Below are 25,726 nucleotides of genomic sequence, written 5' to 3'. Positions count from 1 at the left end.
CAAGAACGTCAGTGAAAAGTGGGCTACTGACTCACAAGGGAGAGAGCTACGAGGATGGAACCGCAGCAGCTGCAAGAATTCATGGACATGTGACCCACACAGGAAGGATATCAGAATGAGACTGCGATTTCTTTCCTTCAGAATTTTCCAGAATGTCTTGTTTACTAAACCGGTGCGAATATGAAACAAATAAAGTAGTGAGAATTAAAAGCCCTAGACTGGGATCGCTGAAATGGACCCTTAACGGAGTCATTCTCATATTCATCTGGTGAGTCTGCAGATATGCAGCCGTGTGAGTATAGGGACGCCTCCGCAAAAGTGTTCCTGCATAACGTTAAGATGATAGTAGCCTATAGTCTAATGTATTTTGCTCTTTAAAACAACATTACTCATTGACATGAAATATAGCCCAGTTTTTATTAATGGTTTTTGAAAACACCAGTTTTGAGCCATAATAAATTTGTCATATGTCAGCATTTCTGTTTTTTTCTCTTTTGTCCCAATTCAAACAACCATATGTAAATGAATTCATTTTGCAGCATTATGATGCTATGGAACCAGGCGTATCAAGAATATGACTTTGTTGTCAGTTCTGTCACCACCAAGGTCAAAGGCGTGGCCTTGACCAACCTGCCAGATGTTGGTGATATAGTCTGGGACGTGGTTGATTACAGCGGCCCATCTCAGGTGTGTGTATGTGTGTCTGTACAAACATTTTGTGCAAAATCCACTTTTTTGAATTTGTTTAAACAAATTCCTTATTGTAATAAGCTTTCTTGTACAGGGAAAGAATTCATTTTTCGTTGTGACCAATGTGGCTGTCACAAAGAATCAAATACAAGGAAAATGCCCAGAGGTATTGTATGTCTCTCCTAGATTAGCATGTTAATGATACATGGTGAGGTTCAGAAACTCTACATAGGTGGCTTTTAAGAGGTTTTCTTTTCATTACAGGTACCCCCTTATGGAAAATTATGTCGCACAGATCAGGACTGTGAGAAAGGGTTCTGGGACCAGCACAGCCACGGTATATTTGGTGATAGGGTCTGTTTGAGCTGCCTCTAGACGAATTGCGTTATAGCATCAGTTCTTACATGGAGTAGAGGAATGTGTTCATGATGTGTGGAGGTTTTAGACGCTAAATTCTGTTCTCACTCTCTGGTGGTCAGATACATTCAGCTTATGTTTGGTGAACAGCAGTACTAGTAAGTGAGAACAGAAATGATGAACGTATTGGTGTGATGACATTTGGAATTGATGACCAGTAAGAGTTTCTTAAACAGCATAGAGGTATACACTAGAATTATGTGCTGTCTTCGCAGGGGTTCAGACGGGTGCATGTGTGAAGTTTGATGCGACAAGGAAGACCTGTGAGGTATCTGCATGGTGCCCCATTGAAACAAAGAGAAAGCCCCCAAGGTAAATAACTATCTGCACAGCATAGGGACTATGAATCTCAGCAAGGGTGTAACGCATCATGCTCTCTTCTCCCTTACAAAGTGCTACAAACCACTCATAAGAGTCTAGTTACTGTAATATGTATGTAAATATGGTCTGATGAACTTAGTTTCACGCCAAAGATGATGTGAAAATGATATCTACAGTATGACCATATTACAGGACCCGAGGGGGTCGGCAGGTTATTCGACGACATAGTGACACACACCATTGCACACACAGTGGGCGGCGACATGGCACACAGCACACACACACACAATTTTCGGGGGGGCGCCGGTGGAAATTGCTCCCTGCATTTCTCCCATCCAAGCTGTCCTCCTCCAGGGGCAGCCAGGAGCAGTGGGCAGCCATCGTTCATGGCGCCCGGGGACCAAGTCCAAGTGCTCAGTCCATCTGTTCTTCTGCATGTTTTTCGTATTGTGTTCTTCGGGAGGAAACCCTTGCGAACACAGGGAGAACATGAAAATTCTGCACAGAAAGGCCAAGAGACCTTCTTGCTGTGAGGTAACAGTACTAGGTACTACGCCACCGTGCCGCACGTGAGCGATAGAGGGGTTCACTGTCTTGCTCAAGGACACTTTCGGCACAATGCCAGGAGCTGGGATCGAACCGGGGACCTTGTGGTCTCCCCAGTTGGCCGCTCTACCTCCCGAGCTACATGTCACCCCTAATATCAGTGTACTGTTTAGATAAACATTACTCTGTTATGCAACTGACAAATGTTATTGTGTCTAGACCAGCTCTTTTAGCATCAGCTGAGAACTTCACAGTCCTCATAAAGAACAACATCAGATTTCCTGCCTTCAACGTCATCAGGTGAGACTGCACATGACTGGAGAAATACGTTGAATTGTTTTCTGTGGTCTTGTGTATGCCCCAGATTCCATTCATTAATCTGCTGATACCATGATGACTTTTATGCATGTTCTGAGTAAACTATAAAAGGTCACTTATCTCCACTTCAAAGTCTTAACAATTAGTGTTTTGTCTCGCAGAAGGAATATTCTCCCTTGGATGGGTGAGACCTACTTGAAGGGGTGCCAGTTCAACAGGCGCGGAGACTCCCTGTGTCCTATCTTCCGTCTGGGGGACATAGTACAAGAGGCCAATGAAAACTTCTCACAGATGGCAGTAGAGGTGTGCCTTTCTTTAGTTTCTGAAATCAGGCCTCATATGAGGTATACCCTGTGAGTTTTGTCTTTACATCGCCTTCCTCTGTCACCATGTAGGGAGGTGTGATTGGAATCCTGATTAATTGGGACTGCAATCTGGACAGGTTCTCGCGCAGCTGTCTGCCAAAATATACTTTCCGCCGCCTGGATGAAAAGGAGAGCAACAGAACACTTTACCCTGGTCTCAACTTCAGGTACGAGTGAGGTCAAATGTCATGTTCCCGATGGGCCGGTCCACAAGTGGGCTGGTGTGGGCCGGCATGCCTACCCCCCCCGCTCGACAGATCGCCCAGCGATCCCCCCCCTCGGAAAGCCCGTCCAGGGCTACGTTGCACGACCTGAATTTTTTCCCCAGTCAGCCCCTGCATGTTCACTATAGTATGTGTCCTGTAACCTAATCCTGAGCCTTAGATAATTCTGAGATACTGTACAGAATATTTAGCTGTTATTGTTACTGTTAATGTTTATTACATTTGTTTATTACATGACGTATTGTTATTAAGTGTTTATTGCTATTGTTATTTATCAGGTTTGCAAGGTACAACACAGAGAAAGGATTTGAAGCGCGGACCTTGTTCAAAGCATATGGAATTAGGTTCGATGTCATGGTGTTTGGAAAGGTTTGTTTCAGGAAATACCACAGAATTGTTCCTTAAACAAATATTTATGGAAATCCTTTAACTTGCATAGATCATTGATCTCAATCTTATGTCGACGTTATCTTACATGTCTTGTCAAAGGCTGATAGGTTGATGTGAGATGCAACAATTTCATGATTTATTTTGTTCCGTTCTGTTTAGGCCGGAAAGTTCAGTATAATTCAACTGATTATCTACATTGGATCAACTCTATCCTATTACGCACTTGTGAGTTTGTTCAGCCATAAAGATCTAATATTATATCATCTAATATCATCACAGTAAGGATGTACTGTAAAGTAAAATGTTATAAATCAGAAAGTTACCAACTGTTTTCTCCAGACTACTATATTAATTGATTGGTTAATCGGGACCAGCTGCTACTCTAAAGAGGCCAGACAGGACTACTCAGAGAAAAAGGTTGAGTCGGTCCGGGACAGACTGCAGGTGAGAGTAGAATGTCTTTTCCAGTGTAGCATTATACATACTTTTATCCCATTTGAAGATTTGCATACTGCCTTTCTGAACGCTGGATGTAAATGTGTGGTCAGATGTTTAACAATGAGTCTCTTCTGCTCTGTTCCAGTGCATTCTCTGTATCTCATTTGTGGATGAGGACCATATTAGAGTGGTGAAGAGATCGCATAAGAAAAGTTTACAAGATGTGAAACCCATCTATATTCACCAACGCAAGGTTAGCATACTAGCTATTCCAGTAAGACATTCTCACCTACTGTATCTGTTCTCCAAAGATATTAGACATCAAGATATAGGTAAATGTGTTTGTGACTGTCCAGTACAAGCAACATAGTCCAAGGTACTGAAGAAGATAAGATGTCCCTCTAGATTTTGTGGGCAAGAGTCTGTGACAAAAAGGTCCCGGAGACCATTAATTTTTTAATGATTTTAATACAGGCTTGCAGGTAGTTCAATCCCCAGATAGTTGGACGATTAAAATACAAAGAACCTTTAGAACAGCATCCCTTTATACTGGAAACAACTCTTATCAGACATATTTCTGGACATTGGTCTTCTTGCCAGGAGGACGAGGTGCACTTGAGGGCCATGGTCGGCGTATTACAGCCCAGGCCCAGCATAGTCGAGCAGCCCCAGCAGGTCCTCCCCAGGCCTGGGCGTCCAGCCTGGTGCCTGTGTGGCTGCTGCGGCTCGTCCACCCACCTCCAGGAGCAGCTGTGCTGCAGACGGAGCAGCGGTCGGTGCATCTCCACGTCCCCCCTGTTCGAGCAGCTGGTGCTGAGACGTGCCCTCCTGGAGGCCGTGCTGCTCTACAGGGAGCCTCTCTGTGAGCCGGCCCCGGAGGACAGGACCCCCGCACTGCGCCACTGTGCCTACAGACAGTACATCAGCTGGAGGTTCGGCACCCCTCCTAACGAGACCGACCCTGTCATCCCCAGGTGTTGTGTGTTGAGAATCAGGGAGGAGTACCCCTGCCCAGACGGACAGTACAGTGGACTTAAGCCAACTAACACTCCCTTACAGGCCTAACAGTCAGCTCTGGAGAAGATGTTCCCAGCAGAGACTGTCCCTTGTTATGTACTCAGTATTATTTTCTACATTTCTACTGTTGCTTCGATGTAGTCTTTTGCTAACATTTAGCATTAACATTCTAACGTCCTAACTTAACATTTGAGCTTGCCCTGGCCTTGTGAGCATCAATCCATCATGTGTAGCATGTGTAGGAATCAATGACAGTGAAAGGGAAATTATAAAATTGACTGGACATGGGAATTCTTTTGTCTTACTTTTATTAAATTGAAAACATGTTAACATTTGAATATTTTGTACAGTATGCACAATAAATGTGTTCCTGATTCAACTTGTTTCATTTCCTAAATGGATGTGCTGGATGTGGATGAGAGTGTGTACAGTACAGCTGCCCATAAAAGTGATTTGAATACTATCTTACCTGGCACTGACGCTGGACTTCTGATGATCACTTTCATCTCATACGTTCAGTATAGGGTAGCCATGACCAAGGATACAGACTGTTGTCAGAGCTGTCTCCACTGTTTCTTTGACTATGAAACACCCAAAACACTTGTAATTCAGAGCAAAGCAGTGGGAGCTCTCTTCAGATTCATCCAATTTCTGATCTTCGCCTATGTGATCGGGTAAGTTAGGGCTTAGTGTGAAGATAGGTATTTCATATGGCTTCGATATGGTATTTGATATGTGCGTGTGACTGTTTGTTTCACTCTCACGTGCTGAGCTCACTTTCTATGTGTTTTCATACTTCAGTGAGGAGATTAAAGCATGTGAACTCAGTCTCCTTGTGTACTCCCCCTGCAGGTACGTGTGTGTGGTGCAGAAGGCCTACCAGGAAACGGACTCTGTGATCAGCACTGTCACCACCAAGGTCAAGGGCTATGCGTTCACCAACACCTCAGATCTGGGACCCCATGTTTGGGATGTGGCTGATTATGTCATCCCCCCTCAGGTACCTGGCCTTGCATCCTGTACCTTACACCCTCAATGTGTGTCGTAGTAAATGGCAATAGCAGTTATCTTTCTAAGCAGAACAACAACCATCTACTCACTTTTTTCTGTAGAGACGGGGAGTTACTATCTTATGTATTTTTTCTGCCTGACAGGGGGAGAACTCATTCTTTGTTTTGACTAATGCTGTTGTCACCCCCAACCAAACTCAATCATGCTGTCCTGAGGTAACCCTTTCCTCCTATAGATATACAGTATCTATACAGTCAATGTTTTGCTTGTGCTAATGTTATTCTATGGACTATGTACTCTTTGTTGTTTCAATGGCAGACAATAATATGAAAGTATTTTAATATTAATGAAACTGGATATCTCTTCTTAAGCTACCGACTCTATCGAATTGCATCTCAGACAATGACTGTACGAAGGGACGGAGTGATTCTCGTGGCAATGGTAGGCCTGCTACACTAGATTATAGTGTGTCTTCACAGCCAGAGGAGGTTTATTTTGCTCATGAATATATTAAATGTATTTTATGAACATGTTCTCTGCCCCAAATTGTGCTTAGATACAGTACTGTTAAAAACCAAGCTTAGAATCACATCCCTAAAGCCTCCAATTTGGTGTGAGGAATGTTTTCTCTAGTGGAGCAGTGATGATAGACTATTGTTTCCCTTTTAAGGTGTCCAAACTGGTCAATGTGTGAACTATTCAGACACCATCAAGACCTGTGAGGTGCTATCTTGGTGTCCACTTGAATTGGACAGTCATCTACCTGAGTAAGAACATCTATGCATTTTAGTGTTATCTATGAGGATGTGGTATATTTTCAGTAGGCTATCTGTATTGACTGTAGAAGGTATAAATTATGTCATCCTATCTCAAGTCATGCTCTGCTGGCTGTAGCAGAGAATTTTACAGTGCTGATTAAAAACAGTGTGACATACATCAAATTTAACTTCCATGGGTGAGTAATGTTATTTACTTGTATAACCAGCTATTATTTCTGGGCTTCATACAAACCACAAATGTAACTGCATGCTATATTGCACCCCTGCAGAAGAAACATCTTGCCAGATATTAATACTTCATATCTGAAGCAATGTGAATTCAACCGTGAAACAGATCCTCACTGTCCCATATTCTGCCTCAAAAACATGGTCTCAGAAGCTGATGAAGACTTTCAGACCATGGCTGTTAAGGTGAGCATACAAACATCTCATCTCACTCCCAATAAAGATAATAAAAGCCTCTATATACACCACACACCAATATTGAATATTACCGTTATTCATAATCCTGACAGTTTGATCTAATCACTGTCCACAAGGTCATATTTGGCCAGTAGGCTACTGTCATTCTGAAATTAGTCATACTGTAATAGATGAGATATGAAAAAGGACTATATGTGGTTGTGTTTGTTAAGGGTGGCATTCTTGGTATTCTTATTGACTGGACCTGTGACCTGGACTGGTGGGGAAAGGCTTGTCATCCTCATTACACCTTCCAAAGACTAGACAACAAAAACCCTGAGAACAATGTGGCCCCTGGATACAATTTCAGGTAAGACCCCTATCCTTATGGTATGGCACCTACTAAAATAATTATATTCTAAGATATGACCATTACCAATAATTACGCTTTTGCATTATTTTGTTAAAAATTTCAAAATGTTTCTTCAGGTTTGCAAAGTACTACAAAAACAGTGATGGTAAGGAAACAAGAACCTTGATCAAAGGATATGGAATCCGATTTGATGTCATTGTTTTTGGAACGGTTAGCCTTGTCAACTACAATGCTTCATTTAGGCAATTTAATCTTTACAAGACCATGCATCAAGCATGCAAGGACTTATTGTCAGATAATCAAAATATGTTGGAATTTCAATCAGATTTTGCTCAGCCAATATTTTTATTTTTGCAGGCAGGTAAATTCAGCATTGTTCCAACTATAGTTAACTTGGGTGCCTCGCTAACATTCCTCAGTTTGGTACGTTTACCAATCTCAAGTCTTTCAAGTTTTCAAACAATGAACTACTCATGTAGCAATTGTATTTGCCTTTCTATAGTATTTCCATTTCATTATTATCAATATATTGTGTATAAAACACCAGTCTAGTTAAATCATGCATTTCTGTTAAGGCACCGTGTTTTATCTCTAGGTGGGGTCAGTTTGTGACTGGTTCCTGTTGACATTTTCCAAGAGAAGGCAATACTACATTAAACACAAAACCACATACCTTGATGACGGTGCCACGACTGACTCTGTGAGTGACTGTTCACTTTTTATTGTTCCTTTCTCTTTCCCTAATGATACATATTATATTAATTTGCAGAATGCTTTAATTTGTTCATAATGCATGCAATCAAACACTTTATATTGTCTACAGCTGTCTATGGGAACCACCTACGGAACACAGTAAAGCCAAAGGAGAGGTGCTCTATTCACATTGTACAGTATGACAAGTGGGAAAATGTTCCTTTAGATAGCCCTGCCAAAACCATTAGGCATGCACACTCCTCACCACTGTGTCAAAAGTGTATTACTGTACTGTATGATACTACTAAAGAGTCTGATAATATAAGAAAAGCATTTTTAATATTGAAATTGGAATCCAAATCACTTCACAAAGGAAAGATAAACAAGTAAACATTCATAGAAAAACTATCTTCTTTTCTGGAAAACATTTCCTCTTCCCATTCCTCCACGTCCTCGGCCTCTGGCAGCCACTGAAAGGAGAAATACAGCAATTTCTTGTGAACAACATTTCAACACACAACTGTATAACTTGCATGTCTATCAGGACACCTAATAATACTGGTCTGGTCAAGAGCGTAGTAGGGAATGAAGGGTACCTTGTGCTTTGAGAATGGCTGCTTTGCCTCTTCCTGCTCCTGCAGCCTGGTTCTTGTTCTTCATGCTCTTCAGCATGGGCGCATTCTTCAGCATATCTGGCAGGATTAAGAAACGGATCTTGCTGCCTCGAATGTACACCTGCTCCAACTGGGCTACACGGCCATCTCTGTGGGTCACCGTGATATTGGCCATCTAATTGGAAGAAATAGAGATGTTAGAATAATAATAATACATTATATCTGTGACTAAGATAATGATGAATTCTGATCATTTAAAACGTTTGAAAAAAGCATTTTGCAATTTATTCACCTGGCAGTTCATGTTGTCCTCAGCTTCGATTAGCTTCCCTCGGTACACCTCCCCTGTGTTGGTCTCACATGTGACGATGTGTCCCTCAGCTTCATGGAGGACTTTGATTGGCACTCCAATAGACATCTTTGATTCTGAAAAGGTATTTTCTTCCAAAGGACGTGGTTAGCTTGCTGGAAACAATCTGCTATCTGTTTGAAACAAGAAGAAAATTCGTGAACACTACAGAATCATGTCTTTTTCTATCATGCGAGTTTACCGTTAGCATTAGCAGTTTTAGCTCATTCGCACACGCACGTTTCGTTATAGTCTACGCTTATTCTACTATTCTCCTCTTACTCTCTCTTCCGTACCTTAGTGCGGGCTGTTATTGTGCCTTGTAATAAATCATATTGTCTGTTTGTATTTAACTGAACTAATGGTTATTTTATTAAACTACTTGAGAACATTGTTTGAACGTTGTACTTACGGAGCCGCCTGTTCCGCTGTGTTTACTTCCTGTTCTTGTTCATTCATACCTCCATTTGGTGTCTGCTGCCCCCTGCTGCTGATGATTGGAAATATCCACTGTGCGCTGATATTCCACTTTATTTCATCAGATTAATCCACATTGTTATTATGTGGAACTGAGTTAAAACACAATTAGTATTGACTCATAAATTACTGTGCGTTACATCTGATACAATGCAATGCAATGTTGTTTGTGGTCAGCATTCCTCTGGGGGCAGTGCAGATTTTTCTACCACACAAGCGCAATCTACACAGCAGCCAGGAAGTGCGTTTCCTTGGCTTTTTGCCAGTCCCTAGCCTGCTAGCTGGGTGGCTAACTCAGGTAGCCAGTTGGATGTCAGCTGTCGAGGAACTTGAACAACATAAGCTTTTAACTCAACAAATTTAAAGGCGAATTTAATCAGCAGTATTGTTTAGAATATACATATATCACCATAGTCGAAAAAGATCTAGCTAGTTTGACTAGTTAGCTGACTATTTGCTAATATGTGCTGTTGGTCTAGTACCAGTTAACTAGCTAGCGAATGTGTTGGCAAGCCAGCAGCAGCATTGATGAAGCAGTCCAACCCCGGATTATCAACTGTAAACCAAGTCTGACTAGTTTGGATTCAGCCTCTAGCACCACAGAATGACAGGTAAGTAGCCACACTATTCTAGTGTAAAATGGCCAAATTCTTGGGCTCGGCTCATTATCAAAACATGTTTGCTAGCCAGCTCTTCTTACTGTAACGTACGTTATCTCATTTCTTTCTCAGATGATGTCGTTCTGCTGAATGTGCCTGTCATTCGGCAGCTGTACCACTGGGACTGTGGATTAGCCTGCTCGAGAATGGTGTTGAAGTAAGACAACATTTAATTAGCTTTGGACTAAACCATGCACTGGTTCAATAATAAACAAACCGTTAACCTAGCCGCTTGTGCCCGCACAAAATCAAATGTCCACATACAAAAATGTCTGCATACAGAAAAGCGTCTGCCAAAACTAGGGACTACTGTTAACCCAGATCACTCACACAAGTCATGTGTCCCACATGTGGCAGGTATCTTCACCCTGTCAGTGATGAAGAGTTTCAGAGTGCTTGCTGGGAGTTGAAGTTGACAGAGAGTGTGTGGACCATTGACCTGGCCTACCTCATGTGCCAGCTTGGAGTCAGACACTGCTTCTGCACTCAGACACTGGGTGTTGACAAGGGGTTCAAGAATCAGGTACTGTCTTGGATCAAGGTTCAAGACTGGCGATCAATAATACAATAGTAAAAATAATCTACACTGGCTATTATTGAGCTGGCTCCTTGTAATGTTGGTTGTTTTTTGTATCCAGTCCTTCTACAAGAAGCATTTTGATACTGAAGAAGACAGAGTGAATGAACTATTCCTGAAGGCTGAGAGCAAAGGTGTGATGGTCAAAAAATGGTAGGTTTACATATTTCTAAAATAAATATGTATTTATGTATTTCGTCATCTTTACTGTGGTAGCTTGTCTAGTAATTGTTGTGCAGTGTAGCTAAAAACTAAACTAACCCTGTACTAACTATGTCCCTTTGTTAATATTGTTGCCTAGCTCTGTGACAATGCAGGAAATCAGCGACCATCTTGATCAGGGCCATGTGGCCATAGTGCTGGTCAATGCCGTGATCCTTATGTGTGAACTCTGCTCTTCGCCTGTCAAGTACTGTTGTTTCCTCCCCGTGGGCCAGAAGTGTTTCTGCAGAAAGCCAGAATACCAGGGTCACTTTGTGGTTGTGTGTGGCTTCAACCGGAGTACCGGCTGTATTTTTTACAATAATCCTGCATATTCAGACCGTGAGTTCTGCCTTGCAACTTGAAAGACACCCCTTTACACAAGCATGGGCACTGACATGTATTCTGGGACGTTGTAAATTGAAATATTTCTTAATCACATGCACATCAGCACCAACAGTCTGTCACTTGCCCAGGATAATCCTGCACCAATGTTTAATAGGGTGACAGTCCTTGGACGTCTGTTTTTTGTTTGAATGATGTGAAATGTCACATTGTGAAAAAGGGCTCACCCCCCAAAAAAATATTTTATTCAGTACAACGTTTGGGATCAAAACGTTGAATAAAAGATGTATTTCTTGGGGGCATAGAACCAAAACTGCGAGCCCCTTTTCACAATTGGAACTCCTGTACTTTACACTTTGGCTCAGCACCAAAGAAAAGAGGGGATGTGCGTAAGATCTGTCTTTGACAGAAATCCTTTGTGTGTTTCAGGGGTTTGCTGCACTAGTGTTAATAATTTTGAAGAGGCTCGAATGAGCTATGGGACAGATGAGGACATCCTGTTCATCTACAAGGAGAGCTGATGGCTCAGGGACTGTGACAATGCTGATGGACTCAACATCACAGTTCCCTATCTAGACTGCGATGGCACACCAGTCAGTGGGGTCTGCAGGTCCCCCGAAGTGGGACCCGTGGCTCCAGCTCCAGCCAAGTGTTGAAGATCACCCTGGGCTCTTCTCTCCAGCGCTAGCATGGCTGACTGCTTTCAGAAAACACAACATCAGGTCCACACACCTGTTCCTTTAACATGTCACACAGTGTTGTTTTTTTTACATTGGTGGGGAAAAGCAGATTCTTAAACAGAATGAGCATATTTGACTTTGTCCTCCTGTCACTTTTAATTCAGTCGATTCTACCAATTGACGTTAAAAACTGTGAGCAGCAGATAGCTTGGTGCTTAGTCTGTGTAGACAAGCATATGTATGGAGGTTAGAACGTTCACATTCAAAATAAGGGCTGATGACAACATTGAGCACCTTTTAATGGATTTATTCGATATCAAGTTTAGTCTTAAGTCTTCAGGGGTCATGTATAGCAACAACCCCCAGCCCTTTACTAGCTTTTCTTATTTTCTAAATTGCTACTTTGCTGGTGTTACTATGACTTTGGTAATTCTACAAACAGGATATAGAGGGATACATTGTTTTGAAAAACTCAGGTAATTTACGTCCATGAAGTCTCATGTTGTATGCTAATTATCATGATGCAATACATCTTAGGCTGTTTTTGGAACCAAATTTGCCTGGCGAACCTACAGCACATCTCCATTGACCTCAGTCTGCTGCTCAGTGCAGACTCCTTACTGTGCAAGGATGAGAATATTTTATGTTGGTTTCATTTCAATTAAGTAAAAAGTGTTAAATGTAAGACATAATAATTACATGTTAATATGTTTAAAGTCATGGCTAAGCAGATTGGTGCCTTGCAGGTTTTGCTTGTGTGTGTGTGTAAACACCATTTAGGAGATGACTTAAAATAACAGCTTTCAACTGAATTGTCTTTATTTTTACTATGGTATCACAGATTGAGTTATTGCACTATGGGATTTGTACCAGCCATAATTATGTATTAATTTAATTCAAAATTTTACCATATAATTTTCAGTCCACATTTGAAGGTGGTGATTTATTCCTGGTTGTGTATTTTTGTTATGAATGAATGAAATGTTTAAAATGGCAAGCTTTATTTTTTTGAAATTGCTGTGTAGAATGTAGTGACATTTACTGGAACGGACTTGGCAGAAATGGAATATAATATTCATGATATGTTTTAATATATGTAAAATGCCAAGAAAATAAGAACTGTTGGGTTTGAGTTACCTTAGAATGAGCCCTTTATATCTGCATGGGGAGCAGATCCTCTTCCACAGTTGCAACGCCATGTTTCTACAGTATCCCAAAACGGACAAACGGCTCTAAAGAGGACAGATTTTTGAAAGTAACTACTGGCACCTTTCAGGTGGGTACAGGTTAGCTTCTCCTACATCGTTTGAGGGGGGGGTGGGGGTGCTATTCAGTTGGTTGCAATCTGCAACCTCACCGCTAGATGCCACTAAATTCTACACAGTGCACCTTTAATGTACTGTAATCAATAAAGGAATTTCTTGGAATATTTGTTCTGGTTTAGTAGTACTTTATTGATCCCTGGGGGGAAATTGTACTGTTACAGCATCAAAAGACGACAAAGTAACAGATTAGAATACAAATTTTACAATAATGCTTGGTCTTGGCTATGTGGATTGTTCCTCATAGTGTATGAAAGCACTGATGAGACTCAGTCATACTGCTTCTCATAGAGAGCTTATCAACTGCTCTCAAAAACTGTCAATGTGAGAACAAGTGGTCGAGGTTGGATACGACTTCACCACAGTGTACAGTAGATATCCATCCTCTACTCCTTTATGATGTCCGGCTGAAAGTCGAGCTTGGCAGCCTTGGTGAGCTCCTCTGCATACTCGGAATACCTCCCAGTCATCTGGAGATACAGTTACAGTTTCAACATAACTTAAAACATTTGGATGCAAAAGGGAAACAGATTAAATTAAAGGTGGAATTAGATATATCAGTGGCAACAGATTAATCTGTGCTTAGCTATAGTAGTTCACCTTAAAACTCCATTTGTCACTGATTTGTCGATTCAGGTTGAGGTCTAGTTCTGCCACCAGAAGTCCATCACGGGTTCTAGAGAGTCCCGGTGAACGGCTGCCGTCTGGGGCAGCCACATAGCTGGAGCCATAGAAGTGCCCAAAGTCTTGGTGAGCTGGAAGAAGCAAAAAAAGTACTCAAGCAGTCAGTTACTGTAACCACACAGGAGGATATCACAGGGCTGCCTGCTATGTACTAGTACATAAAGCAACTCAGAGGAATACTGCTTGAATAAGATCCTTATGGTATCCACCTGCATGGATGTTGTGAAAGGGGAGTGATTCAGGGAAGGAAAAACTGCCACCACTAATCAATACTAAATATACAGTATAAGGGGCCCAGTGGAATATCTTTTTCCTGGGGCCCAAAATACCTGGTGACGCCCCCGTCTACCTGGTTTGATTTCATGGGCCTGTAACCCCAGAGGAGAGGACTGCATATTCGATATGTAACCTTTTGCATGGTCAAGCTGTGTGGGAAAACAGTGCGACTTGTGGCCGATGCTCAGCACTGAAACATGACACTTGTTGACATGGCTGACGGCTCCAGGTCTGCTCTAAAGGCTGACTGTAAACACACCTTGACTGAACGGGAGGATTCTGCAAACACTGATTGATGGAAAAAGGAAGATATGAATGTAATTGGCAGGATACCACAAAACCCCCTAATTGTGAGAAATACACTGTGGCTTGTTCTATGCACTTTCAAGGAAGTCCAAATGATTTGGACACATACCTTTTTTACCATCTCCAGAGGTGAATTCATTCTTGAAGTGCTCCTACAGAAAGCAGGAGAACAGCAGGTCATCAGACACGCATATGGATGGAGCATGGTGTGCAGTAATTTTGTCTGCCAGATATGAAGGCATGTGGAGCTTTAGATAGTGAGGCGATGCTGATATGCTGTCATACTGCGGCCTGTCTGAAATATAAGAATTATCTCAGCTATCTGGATGGAATTGGGAAACCCCAACCATATGGAGTGTAGCAAGCAACCAAAAAAGGCATCCAGTGAAAGTAGCTACTTACTGTTCCAACACGGTTGATGCCACAGGTGAAACAGTGGTTTGCTATGGCAGCATTCCTAGCCTCTATAGGCCACATGGGCTCACTGAAAAGCATGAACAACAACCATATGGAGTGGAGTACTTGGTGTTATAAGACATTGAAACATCTGAAGCATTTTCTACCTAACCTACCTGAGTCCTCCAACAGTTGCAGAAGGGTTGAAGATGATCTCTGCTCCATTCATACTGTACATGAACCAGTTGAGAGGGTGATGGCGCCCATAGCAAATGTTCACCGCAATCCTACCAAACTGGGTCTGAAACACTTTATGGCCAGTGTTACCCTCCATGTAATATGTAGACTGTAGAACAGAGAGAGACATACTCATCTCAATGAATATGTAGGACATCATGTGAGAAAGGTGAAATGTGCATTATCTGAACATTTAATTACCAGTATACAGTATACTGTAAGTGTCTAATGCATCCCTATATACAATGGTTGATGGGTATGGATGGGTTGATGGGAGCTTTGAGGAATATAATTAATTTGTGCTGTTATATGCATAAATATTTATGAATAAAAATAGTTTCTCCGAGGATACTACTGTAGATGATTATGGAGAATTGGAATATAAAACGATGGCCTGTTATCTTCATCCACATCAGTAATGACTGAGCTCTCCATTCTACTGGACTGGAAGATGCATCCTGACCTGGTGATTTAGGCAGGATGCTCAGAGTTCAACATTAACGCTGGATAAGTCTAAGCATCCTGCTAGCGCCACCTTCTGGTCAGGGTACATCTCCCAGATAACAGGCCGTTGTTTCATATTCAAACTCTCCATAATCACCTAGTATCCTTGGAGAATACATGCAAGTGTGAACATGAATATTAGCAATAGACATGATTTTGACCCTTGCACAACACAATATCACACGAAGAGGGGAAAGAGGCAGGGTCAGAAGCAGGTCAGAGAATATTCATGTTATGCTCATGTTGTTGATAGCTGAACCAATGTAAAGAATACTGTAGCAAATATCAGTTCCCATGTAGAGTAGATGGAACACCCACACTCATTATCGCCCATTCTTTATGTCACCAGTGAGCAAACTCTAAATTCAGCTGGTTTTCAGATCGGAATGTCAGGGACATGAGGATTTATTTTGAGATGAACAAACGGGGCACTCTTGGTTTCATGTGCACACTGTGATCTTTTCAACATGTGTTCACTTATGTAACCTCACAGAGATGAGAAGCTATGTACAAACTGTACACACTAGATGCGTGGCACTAAATAAAGTTTTGAGGTGCAGTGATGATATCACAGAAGGGTGCTGCCAGAAAGTCAGGAAGACAGGGCTGGGAAGCCCATGGACTGCATGTTCTGTGACACAGGAAAAGAAAGACTGACCTCGTTGAAGTCTCCCACCCTGGGGATGTGGTTCTTCCTGGTCTTGCCCAGCACGCTGCCGGAGTTGGAGACCACCACTGCTGTGTTCCAGAGGGTGCTGTGCAGTTCATCTCTCTCCAAGATGGGCGACACCACAACCATGTTGTATTTCTTTGCCAGCTGATAATATAAAAAGATTATTTTTAACTTGAGAATGAATTACAATGACAAAGAAAAGCTGAACATATCAAGATCAAGCCGTAATTCTAACTTCAATTGATGTTCAAAGATGTTCAATTGAACATCTTGCCTATAGACAATAACAAATTACTTGCCTACAATAGACAACAAGCTGACTTTGCACAACTGTATACTTGCACAACTGTATACTTGAATGTTATTTAATTGCACTGCCTATATCATGGACACAGACACAGTCATCCATGATCGGATGGCAAATACTGTAGATGAGGATGGTACTGATGGACTGCTAGACTACGGATAGTAACTTGCCAGTTTGGGAACCTTTAAATGTCTAGCTGCGTACCTGGGACTGGAATGAAGCACTGATAAGCACTGAGAGATACTGTAAGGACAAGTGATGACAAGAATTCCAATGTACCTGTACCTGTACTTGTTACACATGGCAAATAAACGTTCTGTTCTATTCTATTCTAACTAAAGTGCTGGTGGCTGTTTTCCATAGACAATAACAGACAGAGCAACACATGTTAAGGATTTTTTGAAAAAGTATTTTTAGCCGAAACGCATTCTTTGTCTCTTGGCCGAGAGTAAAGCGTGAAAGAAAATGTTTGTATCTGATTTTTATTTAACATGCTGCTCTGTCTATTCTTTTCTATGGAAAGATAGCCATCTGCTGAATTGTTCTTTGTGTCCAGCACCATAGTGTACCCCCCCCCCCCCCAATCTATTCTAACTAAAGTGGTCATCAATTTCTCTATCCCCTTTCATTTGGTTCCATTTTATAAAAGATTAATGAACTACAGTAATAACACCCGGGGATGGGAAACAACAGCTTCTAAACAGACACAGAGAACAATTACACATAACAGATGCAACAACAGCAGGAGCTTCTTAGGCTATAAAGAACTTCTTTGGACAATGTGAGACATGCCCGCACTGTGGGGGATGCTGACCCCTGACCTCTCACCTCTTGACAGAAGCGTGTGGTGTACCCCTGATCTGCAGACTCTGCAAACTCTGTCCACGGCTCTTTTTCCCGGGTGCAGAAGGCGAAGGGCATAGCTGTGGTTGACAGAGCAGAAACACCTCTAAAACCACCTGGAGGCAGTCAGGCTGATACTGCTCACACCAGTAGCTGAGTGCACCACCAAAGGCCGACAATAATCAAATGCATGTTGACAATCTGAGGTCCACATGCTTTAAAAAGTGCGGAAAGACATTGAAAAGTGCAGAACATTATGCTATAATTCTCCAGTTTGTAGAACGCCGAACAGAACCTGAATGAGAAATCTACTGTAACTCCACTCACTCCAGGCCTCCTGAAAGCACACGATGTTGACACCACACATGGCTGCTACATCCACCATTTCACCAATCCTCCTGTGAATGGCTGTGATCTGTGCAGAGAGATAACCATCAGACGTGAACCCTCCCCACCTCTTTTCATAATAAGTGCATTCACCAGAAACCACACACATTACTCATGACCTCTCATGAGGAGTTGAAGAGGAAGATCGTGCTGACCTGATCCAGGACAGGTGCATCTGTGGGCAGAACTATGCGGTTCTGAATGAGTCCAACCCGGATGGTTCTGCAGGGCCTGAGCTGCTCCTTGGCAGCCTCAAACATGCATCCCTGCAACTCGAAGTCTAGCTCTGAGGCAGCCTCCACTGCACATGCTGGCAGGTCCAACTTCCTGCAATATATTGTCAAATAGAATATTGTATAATATAATACAGTGAAATGGGCACACAAGGAGCTGGTAGAGCAGAATAGGGTCAACCTATAGGCTTCATATGGACACTTGAATTTCCAGGAATCTGGCTAATTTGATTCACCTACAGTATGTTTATGTTTACATGATAACGATTTCTTTCTTTAATTCTTTCTTTAGATTTCGTGACTGTTTGGAGCTTTTCACTACGACAAAACCTGGCGGTGAGTTGAGCGTTGAAAACGCACTGATCAAAGTCCACTAGTGTAATAATTGACTCGTGAAAGAACATTGTAGCAGATATGCAAAGCATTTACCATTTTCCTTACAATAACTGTAGGCTATATATATGTGTGGATAGGCTCTTTAAGGACCAATAGCGATTCACTCAGTAGGCTGTGATTTGCAGCAGTCATAACAATAACTCACTTGGTCTCCTTTCCGAATAAAATGCGTTTCACTTCTTTAAGTTCCTCCTGTGGAAGATGGGTCTCCAGTATCTTCTCTAAAGATTCAAACTCAGACGCCGAATGGGTCTCCAATGTCTTCACTAAAGATTCAAACTCAGACAGCGACATAGTGCAGCACACAGGCCTCTTTCCCGAACTATTTCAGCTGTCAGGTGTCGTCTGTGCCTTGGTCAAGCTGAAGTCAATAGTTCACTAGTCTGACTGCACATTATCATAGGTTAAAGTCAAGAGGGTCTATGTGGTTATGCAACCCCGCTGCGCTATATAATACAGCCCGTGTCTTACCAGTGTCTTACCAGTGTCTTATCAGTGTCTTACCCGTGTCTTACCAGTGTCTTATCAGTGTCTTACCAGTGTCTTACCAGTGTCTTATCAGTGTCTTACCCGTGTCTTACCAGTGTCTTATCAGTGTCTTACCAGTGTCTTATCAGTGTCTTACCCGCGTCTTACCAGTGTCTTATCAGTGTCTTACCAGTGTCTTCTCAGTGTCTTACCCGTGTCTTACCAGTGTCTTATCACTGTCTTACCAGTGTCTTATCAGTGTCTTATCCGTGTCTTACCAGTGTCTTATCAGTGTCTTACCCGTGTCATACCAGTGTCTTATCACTGTCTTACCAGTGTCTTATCAGTGTCTTATCCGTGTCTTACCAGTGTCTTATCACTGTCTTACCAGTGTCTTATCAGTGTCTTACCCGTGTCTTACCAGTGTCTTACCCGTGTCTTACCAGTGTCTTATGGGGTAATTACCCGGTACAAGTACCGGTAAGTACTGGTTAAGTACCGGTACGGGGTAAGTACTGGTAAGTACCGGTAAGTACCGGGTAAGTACCGGTACGTACCGGGTAGGTACCGATAAGTACCCCGTACTTACCTGTAAGTACAAACACCTACCGCTCCTGTGCACTCCATAATACGCCGCGTCCGTAGCCTACCGTAAGTAACCCGTACCTATCTGTAACCGTACCGGTAAGTACCAGGGTAACTGATACCCTGTAAGACACTGATAAGACAGTTTAAAACACAGGTAAAACACGGGCTGTATTAAAAAGCGTTACCACCTACTCTCTACTAGACAGTTTTCTACTAGGCTACTCTCTACCATACAAGGCAGTTTTGTACTAGGTTATTACTCACAGTCAGTTTGTCCAAGATAATTCACTTGATTTATTCGATTTAATTGCTCAGATTTTTGTCATTGAAATTGAATGCCTTTATTTTTTGTATATTGAAAGATTGCAATAAACAAAGTAAAAGTAAAATAAACAAAGTAAAAGTAAAATAATAAGTAAAAGTGTTGATTGCACTTACAATAATTACACTGCCTGATTAATTACAGACACATGGATATGTGAAATGTCTAGTCACTGTTTGATGGGATGACTCTTCTTGTTTCCAGCCAAGGCTTTGCTCCGAGCTGGGGTGACGGAGCTGCTGTCCCTCTGCGACCAGCCTTTCCTGGAGGGCCCCCCCTTTCTGTCCCGCTCCTTACAAGGGTTTGACATCTTCCTCAGGACCTCTGAGGTAGGAAAATGTACAGAATAGACAGCACACCATATGCATGTTAGCCTACTGTAGCTTACATGTTAGCAAGGCTGTAAAAGAACACGTTCACTGTTGGTAAAGAAATGGCCAGAGTGCAGATTCAGGTAAGCTGTAAAAATATTCAAATTGAGATACATTTCATAGGAGAGCATACTGAGGCTGGTAAGATTACAACCTGTGCATCTCATCGACATTTTTTGTAGCTTTTCCAGCGCATTTACATATAATAATAATAATAATAATAATACATTTATTTGTATAGCACCTTGTATAGCACCCCCCCCCCCCCCCCCCAACAATCAGAATTGCCTTATTAACAATAGGAAAGTCTGTTCATTTTATGTTTACAAAACAAAACTGAAAGTGGGGGGTGCCGTAGCGGGGGGTTTGCCCAGGGTGGCATATAAGCTAGAAACGCTACTGTTTGGGTCCCACCTTCACCACCCTCAAACCTTAACATACAGCCACTCATGTGAAATTAATTAGGTAACAGACTTTTCTAAAGTTTTAGATGAAATAGGTAGGTTTGAAATTGGTCTAAAATTGTTTAAAACAAGGGGGTCGAGGGTAGGTTTCTTCAGGAGAGGACGGACTAGTGCATTGGAAAAGGATGCACATGGATGGAAAAGGACAGTGAGCAGTTAAGAATATAGAGAATATGTGGGCCTACTGTCTGAGATACCACTTTCAGAAATAGAACAATTGAAGTTGGAGACTAGGTCCTCTACGTCTAGCAAAGACATTTGCTTAAAGTGAGACATACCGGTGGAAGGTTCAATACAGAGGAAGAGGTTTCCCAACACAGGTGTCAAAGGTGTGATATGGAGCCTGATGTTATCTATTTTATTTAGAAAATGGTGGAGAAAGTGCTCACACTTCTCAATTGATGCTTCTATTGGTTGGCTTGGAGGAGGGCAAACTCTTTGTAGCCCATTGAGAGTCTGCAGAAAAACTGCAGCTAGCTCAATGCTGGAATGATCAGTGAAATTATGGTATTTATGTTTCAGGTTCATGGTGGCCAGACCACAAATAGGGCTTAATATCCAAAATAGCACACTAGCCCTTTAAGGGTTGTTTAAAACATTTGTGTGATTGAATCTGCGCTCATTCAAAGATACTGTGATGAATCTCTGAAAGACTTAAGACTTAAGACAGTTAAGTATTTTTTTTATAATGAAGATTTCATTATTGTTGTATGCTGGCTCTATAGTTACTGTAAATCCAAACTAGAAAAGACCACTCCACTTACACATTCAGCAACTGTACATGCTGATGACATGCATCATGGGTGGGGGACGACAGGTTCACTGTGCACTTGTTTACAATGTGGTGCTCTCAGGCAAATACTTTTTTTACCATTAAATATGTAATTCCAGCATTAGATACTGCGTGTGATAGCTAAAGACGTGTGTGCATACCTTCAATGCTGTGGGTGGCACTGTTTCCTACCTGCTAACTCAGGGTGACTCCTACCCAGGTCATTTAGGAGAGGTATATACTTATGCCCTTCAGTTGCATCACCTGCTGAGGGAATTAAATTAATTCAATTTTAAATATGCCTTAAGGTACCACAGACATCCTCTCTACATTAGGAGTTGTATCTGCACATCCTCTTCTAATAGTGTTAGTTCCCACATTAGGTTGTGTGAGGGCCCACACTCTGCAGAGAGTGGGCCCTCACAGGAGAGACTTACTGCCGACCCGTAGGAGGACATAGCACTGTCTCTCTCTCAGCACACTGCTGGCCTGCTCCACACTCTGCTCCCTCTCATTCAGATTCATCAGCTCCCCAGACCTGTCCATTAGGTCCACACAGTCTGCAAGACATTATGTGTCAGTGCTCAGGTTACATATAGGGCACTGCACCACTACATATCCACCCTAACATTTACTCAGGAATCAGTTTGCATAATTTCTGGTCACTGGTTGAGGTGGCACATGTTTTGAAGGTGCATCACAGGTTGATGTGTGAATGTGTTTTGTATTACAATTGCAGATGTTCCTTTCATTTTTCATTTATTTATTTATTGAGCACATTGATCAACCACAGGGGTAAATGTGCCAGTATTAGCCTAATGGCTCATTTTCAACTGTTATGTCCCTGTGGACAGATGTTATAAGCCATTTGCTAAAAAAAAACAAAAAAACATTTTATACAGGCACAACAATATATATCAGACTACCATTAACTAACTATTATCTAAAAGACAAGAGAAACACATAAGACACACAAGCAAGTCAACACAACAACAGACTACATCCAAGTAGGCTGACAGACAGGCAGGACACAACTAATGCAGTCAGGCAGCACATAGGCACACAGACCACTGGCCTAAAATAACAAGCAGAAAAGAGAGCAGAGTATGAAGCAAACAGAAAAGACAGCAGAGTGTAGAACAAGTTTTACATAGAACATTCAGATGTTGTGCTATATTATGATTTGTGCTCACACAACTGATTGGCAATAAGGGTGGAGCTAAACCATGTAACAAACAAGACATGCATCAGAAAATAATTAATTGTGTCCATAATTGCTGTATTTTTCTGGAACAAAGGGGAAAGGTTTACCTTTAGGGTCCAGATCACACCTCTCTTTCAAATTATGAATGAAGTTTATCATCCTGCAGTTCAGATTGAATAATTCTGTTCTGCAGTCTGTCAAAACAAAACAGGTGTTCTTAATTCTCAGTAATCAGAGAACCAATCAAACACATCTAAATCACTAAACTGTATACTGGAATGTCAAATTTGATTAATCTTTATAAACAATGTGTAATCCTGACACATTGCATTGCATACTGCCTGTTATAATTTATTAGCTGTTCGCTTAAGACAATGGATGAATGCCCAATCATTATGATCACACAATGTTCTCTCACTTACCTCCAAACTGCACTGTGACAAACATTATCCCTCTCTTTTTAAACTCAGAACAGATATCTACAGCCACCATCTGAAATGCCGCTACAAGTAGCTTATACTGTAGCTGAAGCACTGCCCCTTCCACAGAACCAGAGTAATGAGTTTGGGCTAAGCACACAGAGCCACGATAGGGGGTATTAAATCAATGTTGTTGACTACAGTCATACTTAGTGACAAAGCCTCAGCGTGGAGGGAGAGGTCATTGTGAATTGGCTCCTAGAGTTGCTCTGAGCAAACATACCTGTACATTTGAGAAGTTATCTAATCAGAATTTGAAAAGCTCCTGTATATCTGTGAACAGGTTTGATCTGTTTTGAACTGAAAATGTAGATCTAGTACTTAGATCTAGATCTATGACTCATTCCCCCTTGGTTGGCACCCCCTCTGCTACCCCCTACTCACTCTTTTGTAAAGCTAGGATCTTTTTATGTGAGAGGAAGGAATTGTTCTTGTTTGTATCCATGGAGTCAGTCTATAGACAGACCCACGGATCCTTTGGCCTTTACAACTTCTTGTTGACCACTAAAGTTTGGCTCAGCTACTGTGGGGATGATATAGAAGGTTTACTGTTAGCCAGCCCCTGACCAGGAAAGTCTGGGAGCCATGGTGTTGAGCCTGGTTTTGTCAGGTAACGTTTTTTTCTCTGCTAATTCTTGTAGCTTGGGGGTACCTCTTCAAAATACAGGAGGGTGCCCAGTAATATCCCTTGAACATTTTCAGATATAATATTCACTAGTTTGGAAACACATACATTGTACAACAAATTTGATGCATTTGATTTGAGTATGTTGCATTAAATCTAATAAATTCCTATTTTTCTGTGATTTTGGTGCTTTGGGCATTATAATATCTGAAAACACTCAAGGGATATCCCTGGGCACCTTCCCGTATTTTGAAGAGGGTACCCCAAGCCACAAGAATCAGCAGAGAAAAAAACGTTACCCAGCAAAACCAGGTTAATTAAAATAGCAGCCTGAGACTCACACACTATTGTGTGAAGAGTATCAAGTTCTGTGGGAGCTTTGGTACAATATAAATACCCAATGGAGCGTGAAGAGCTGAACCTCAGCATACTGTAGCTGATAAAAGTGTCCAGTCACACATGTGAACTATCAATTCTGTTAGGAACAGAACATTCATTATTTTCAAACCACCATAACATTGTTACACCAATTAAGTAGAAATAGAAAAGGTAGTCTAAACATCAGCATTCGGTCTTTTATAGTCATGGAGACTGAAATTATGATACAAGTATCCTAATAATGTACTTGCTGTGCAATGTATAGGGAATGGTTAAATATTCTAAAACATTATTTAAACTGTCATACCTGTCTGGATTTAAGTGTGGGTGGATGCATCATTCTTTTGGTTATGCACACCTCACAAGTGTGAGTTTCGATCTGTCACATCCTGTCTCTCACCCACAACACTGCAAACTCTAGATGGCAAACCATGTCATTCCACAGCTTGCAAGAAGTACCCTACTACAGCAGGACAGTTGCTGTAGTTATTTGTGAAAGCACCATTCAGTGCAACATTGTGCGCCCTCCTCCTCCTGATGATGTTTAAGCACAGAGTCCGCTGCAATTTTTAATTTGTAAAGATACATGTATGAATGGTGACCTAGATTCTGAAACGGATCAAGTTTTTGTTTTGTTCTGCTCTTATCCAGCCTTGTATATAACCATGACCTTATACCTGGCAGTGTGTATCATGTGCTCAGAATGTCGGTATGCTAATGAGCAAAGGCTCAATGGAAGGTTGACCCTCAACAGGAAAGTTCATTCAGCACAACCTGTTTTGGCATAAAAAGTCTGTTTTGCTGGCATGGCCTAAAGGGTTTTAATATTCATTAGTGGGGAATCAAGTTGTACATGCCCTCCTCTATGAATAAGCATTGGAGAAAGCAAATTTGATACATTCATTATTATTAAATCATATAAAAAAAAAAAATCTGGGATTTTGGCACTTCGGGCATTAAGGTTAATATCTGAAAATGCTTAAAGAATATCCCCGGGTACCCTCCTGTATTTTGAAGAGGTACCCCCAAGCTACAGTGCAAGAATCAGCAGATAAACCCCCCCTATAATGACAAGTTTGTTCTACGGCATATTCATCACTGCACCTGGCTGCCCTTGGATAGACAACATAGGATGGGGAAAATGCAGAGGACAAGTTTCCATTTCGAATAAAGCACCTTTACCTTTATGAGAGAAAGATTTGGCTAGATTGTGCTAGGGTGGTCTCTTTTGCATCTTTAAAAAGCACTCAATGCCCCTGAGGACGACAATAAAAACAACTATGCCCTGTGCCCTGTAACCTGGAGTCAGTAGGGGATTAGGATAAAAGCTGGGAAATCAAAAAGCCCTCTTGTTTTGGGATGGGAGACATACAGGGCCATGCTGTCCCCCAGCTCCCAGAGTGACCACCCCAGCTCTCTAGTCCAGAGCAACTCCCCTTCTGGAGAACCGCCAAGTTGAGCCCTGGAGCTTTTCCTGCAGATACTGATTGATGGTTGAGAAAGTTGCACTGCCATGTGATTCATAAACAGTGAAACATGGAAATGCAAACAAATGCACTTGGAGATGACGATTACACAAAAATGATTTATTTTGGAACAGGAGGC

General features: G+C 41.8%; 5 protein-coding genes across 6 annotated transcripts; 3 read left to right on the top strand and 2 right to left on the bottom strand.

The window, feature by feature from the left end:
• Positions 1-145: 145 nt before the first annotated feature.
• On the top strand, positions 146-4,907 carry p2rx7 (purinergic receptor P2X, ligand-gated ion channel, 7). Its single transcript, XM_084457095.1, has 13 exons — positions 146-268; positions 540-687; positions 785-856; positions 955-1,027; positions 1,323-1,419; positions 2,194-2,274; positions 2,454-2,595; positions 2,688-2,824; positions 3,160-3,250; positions 3,431-3,496; positions 3,611-3,715; positions 3,855-3,962; positions 4,310-4,907. The coding sequence occupies exons 1-13, from the start codon at positions 153-155 to the stop codon at positions 4,772-4,774; spliced, it is 1,701 nt and encodes a 566-aa protein (XP_084313221.1). The 5' UTR covers positions 146-152; the 3' UTR covers positions 4,775-4,907.
• Positions 4,908-5,257: 350 nt separating this feature from the next.
• On the top strand, positions 5,258-8,081 carry p2rx4b (purinergic receptor P2X, ligand-gated ion channel, 4b; the record flags this gene model as incomplete). Its single annotated transcript, XM_084457096.1, has 11 exons — positions 5,258-5,400; positions 5,579-5,726; positions 5,881-5,952; positions 6,109-6,178; positions 6,408-6,504; positions 6,612-6,692; positions 6,786-6,927; positions 7,152-7,288; positions 7,408-7,501; positions 7,649-7,714; positions 7,887-8,081. The coding sequence occupies 11 exons, from the start codon at positions 5,258-5,260 to the stop codon at positions 8,079-8,081; spliced, it is 1,245 nt and encodes a 414-aa protein (XP_084313222.1).
• A 29-nt stretch (positions 8,082-8,110) lies between these two features.
• snrpd3 (small nuclear ribonucleoprotein D3 polypeptide) lies at positions 8,111-9,376 on the bottom strand. Of its 2 annotated transcripts, XM_084457097.1 has the most exons (4): positions 9,360-9,376; positions 8,891-9,081; positions 8,581-8,773; positions 8,111-8,454 (listed from the first exon to the last, which is right to left on the bottom strand). In XM_084457097.1, exons 2-4 carry the CDS (start codon positions 9,014-9,016, stop codon positions 8,390-8,392), a joined length of 384 nt encoding a protein of 127 aa, XP_084313223.1. In that variant the 5' UTR covers positions 9,017-9,081; positions 9,360-9,376; the 3' UTR covers positions 8,111-8,389. The 2 variants fall into 2 exon arrangements, with proteins under 2 accessions (XP_084313223.1, XP_084313224.1); XM_084457098.1 differs by lacking the exon at positions 9,360-9,376 and having other exon boundaries at positions 8,891-9,193.
• Positions 9,377-9,744: 368 nt separating this feature from the next.
• Positions 9,745-13,179, top strand: gucd1 (guanylyl cyclase domain containing 1). The gene is made up of 6 exons (XM_084457626.1): positions 9,745-10,035; positions 10,156-10,240; positions 10,441-10,606; positions 10,722-10,813; positions 10,962-11,203; positions 11,636-13,179. Exons 1-6 carry the CDS (start codon positions 10,029-10,031, stop codon positions 11,725-11,727), a joined length of 684 nt encoding a protein of 227 aa, XP_084313752.1. The 5' UTR covers positions 9,745-10,028; the 3' UTR covers positions 11,728-13,179.
• Positions 13,180-13,327: 148 nt separating this feature from the next.
• Positions 13,328-18,800, bottom strand: upb1 (ureidopropionase, beta). The gene is made up of 10 exons (XM_084457014.1): positions 18,596-18,800; positions 17,977-18,148; positions 17,762-17,849; positions 17,420-17,514; positions 16,270-16,428; positions 15,047-15,216; positions 14,877-14,958; positions 14,584-14,626; positions 13,809-13,963; positions 13,328-13,678 (listed from the first exon to the last, which is right to left on the bottom strand). The coding sequence occupies exons 1-10, from the start codon at positions 18,742-18,744 to the stop codon at positions 13,595-13,597; spliced, it is 1,197 nt and encodes a 398-aa protein (XP_084313140.1). The 5' UTR covers positions 18,745-18,800; the 3' UTR covers positions 13,328-13,594.
• Positions 18,801-25,726: the final 6,926 nt, after the last annotated feature.

This window comes from Borostomias antarcticus (genome assembly GCF_949987555.1).
Source record: "Borostomias antarcticus genome assembly, chromosome: 23".
NCBI lineage: Eukaryota > Metazoa > Chordata > Actinopteri > Stomiiformes > Stomiidae > Borostomias > Borostomias antarcticus.
This window is presented reverse-complemented; position numbering and strand designations above follow the sequence as displayed.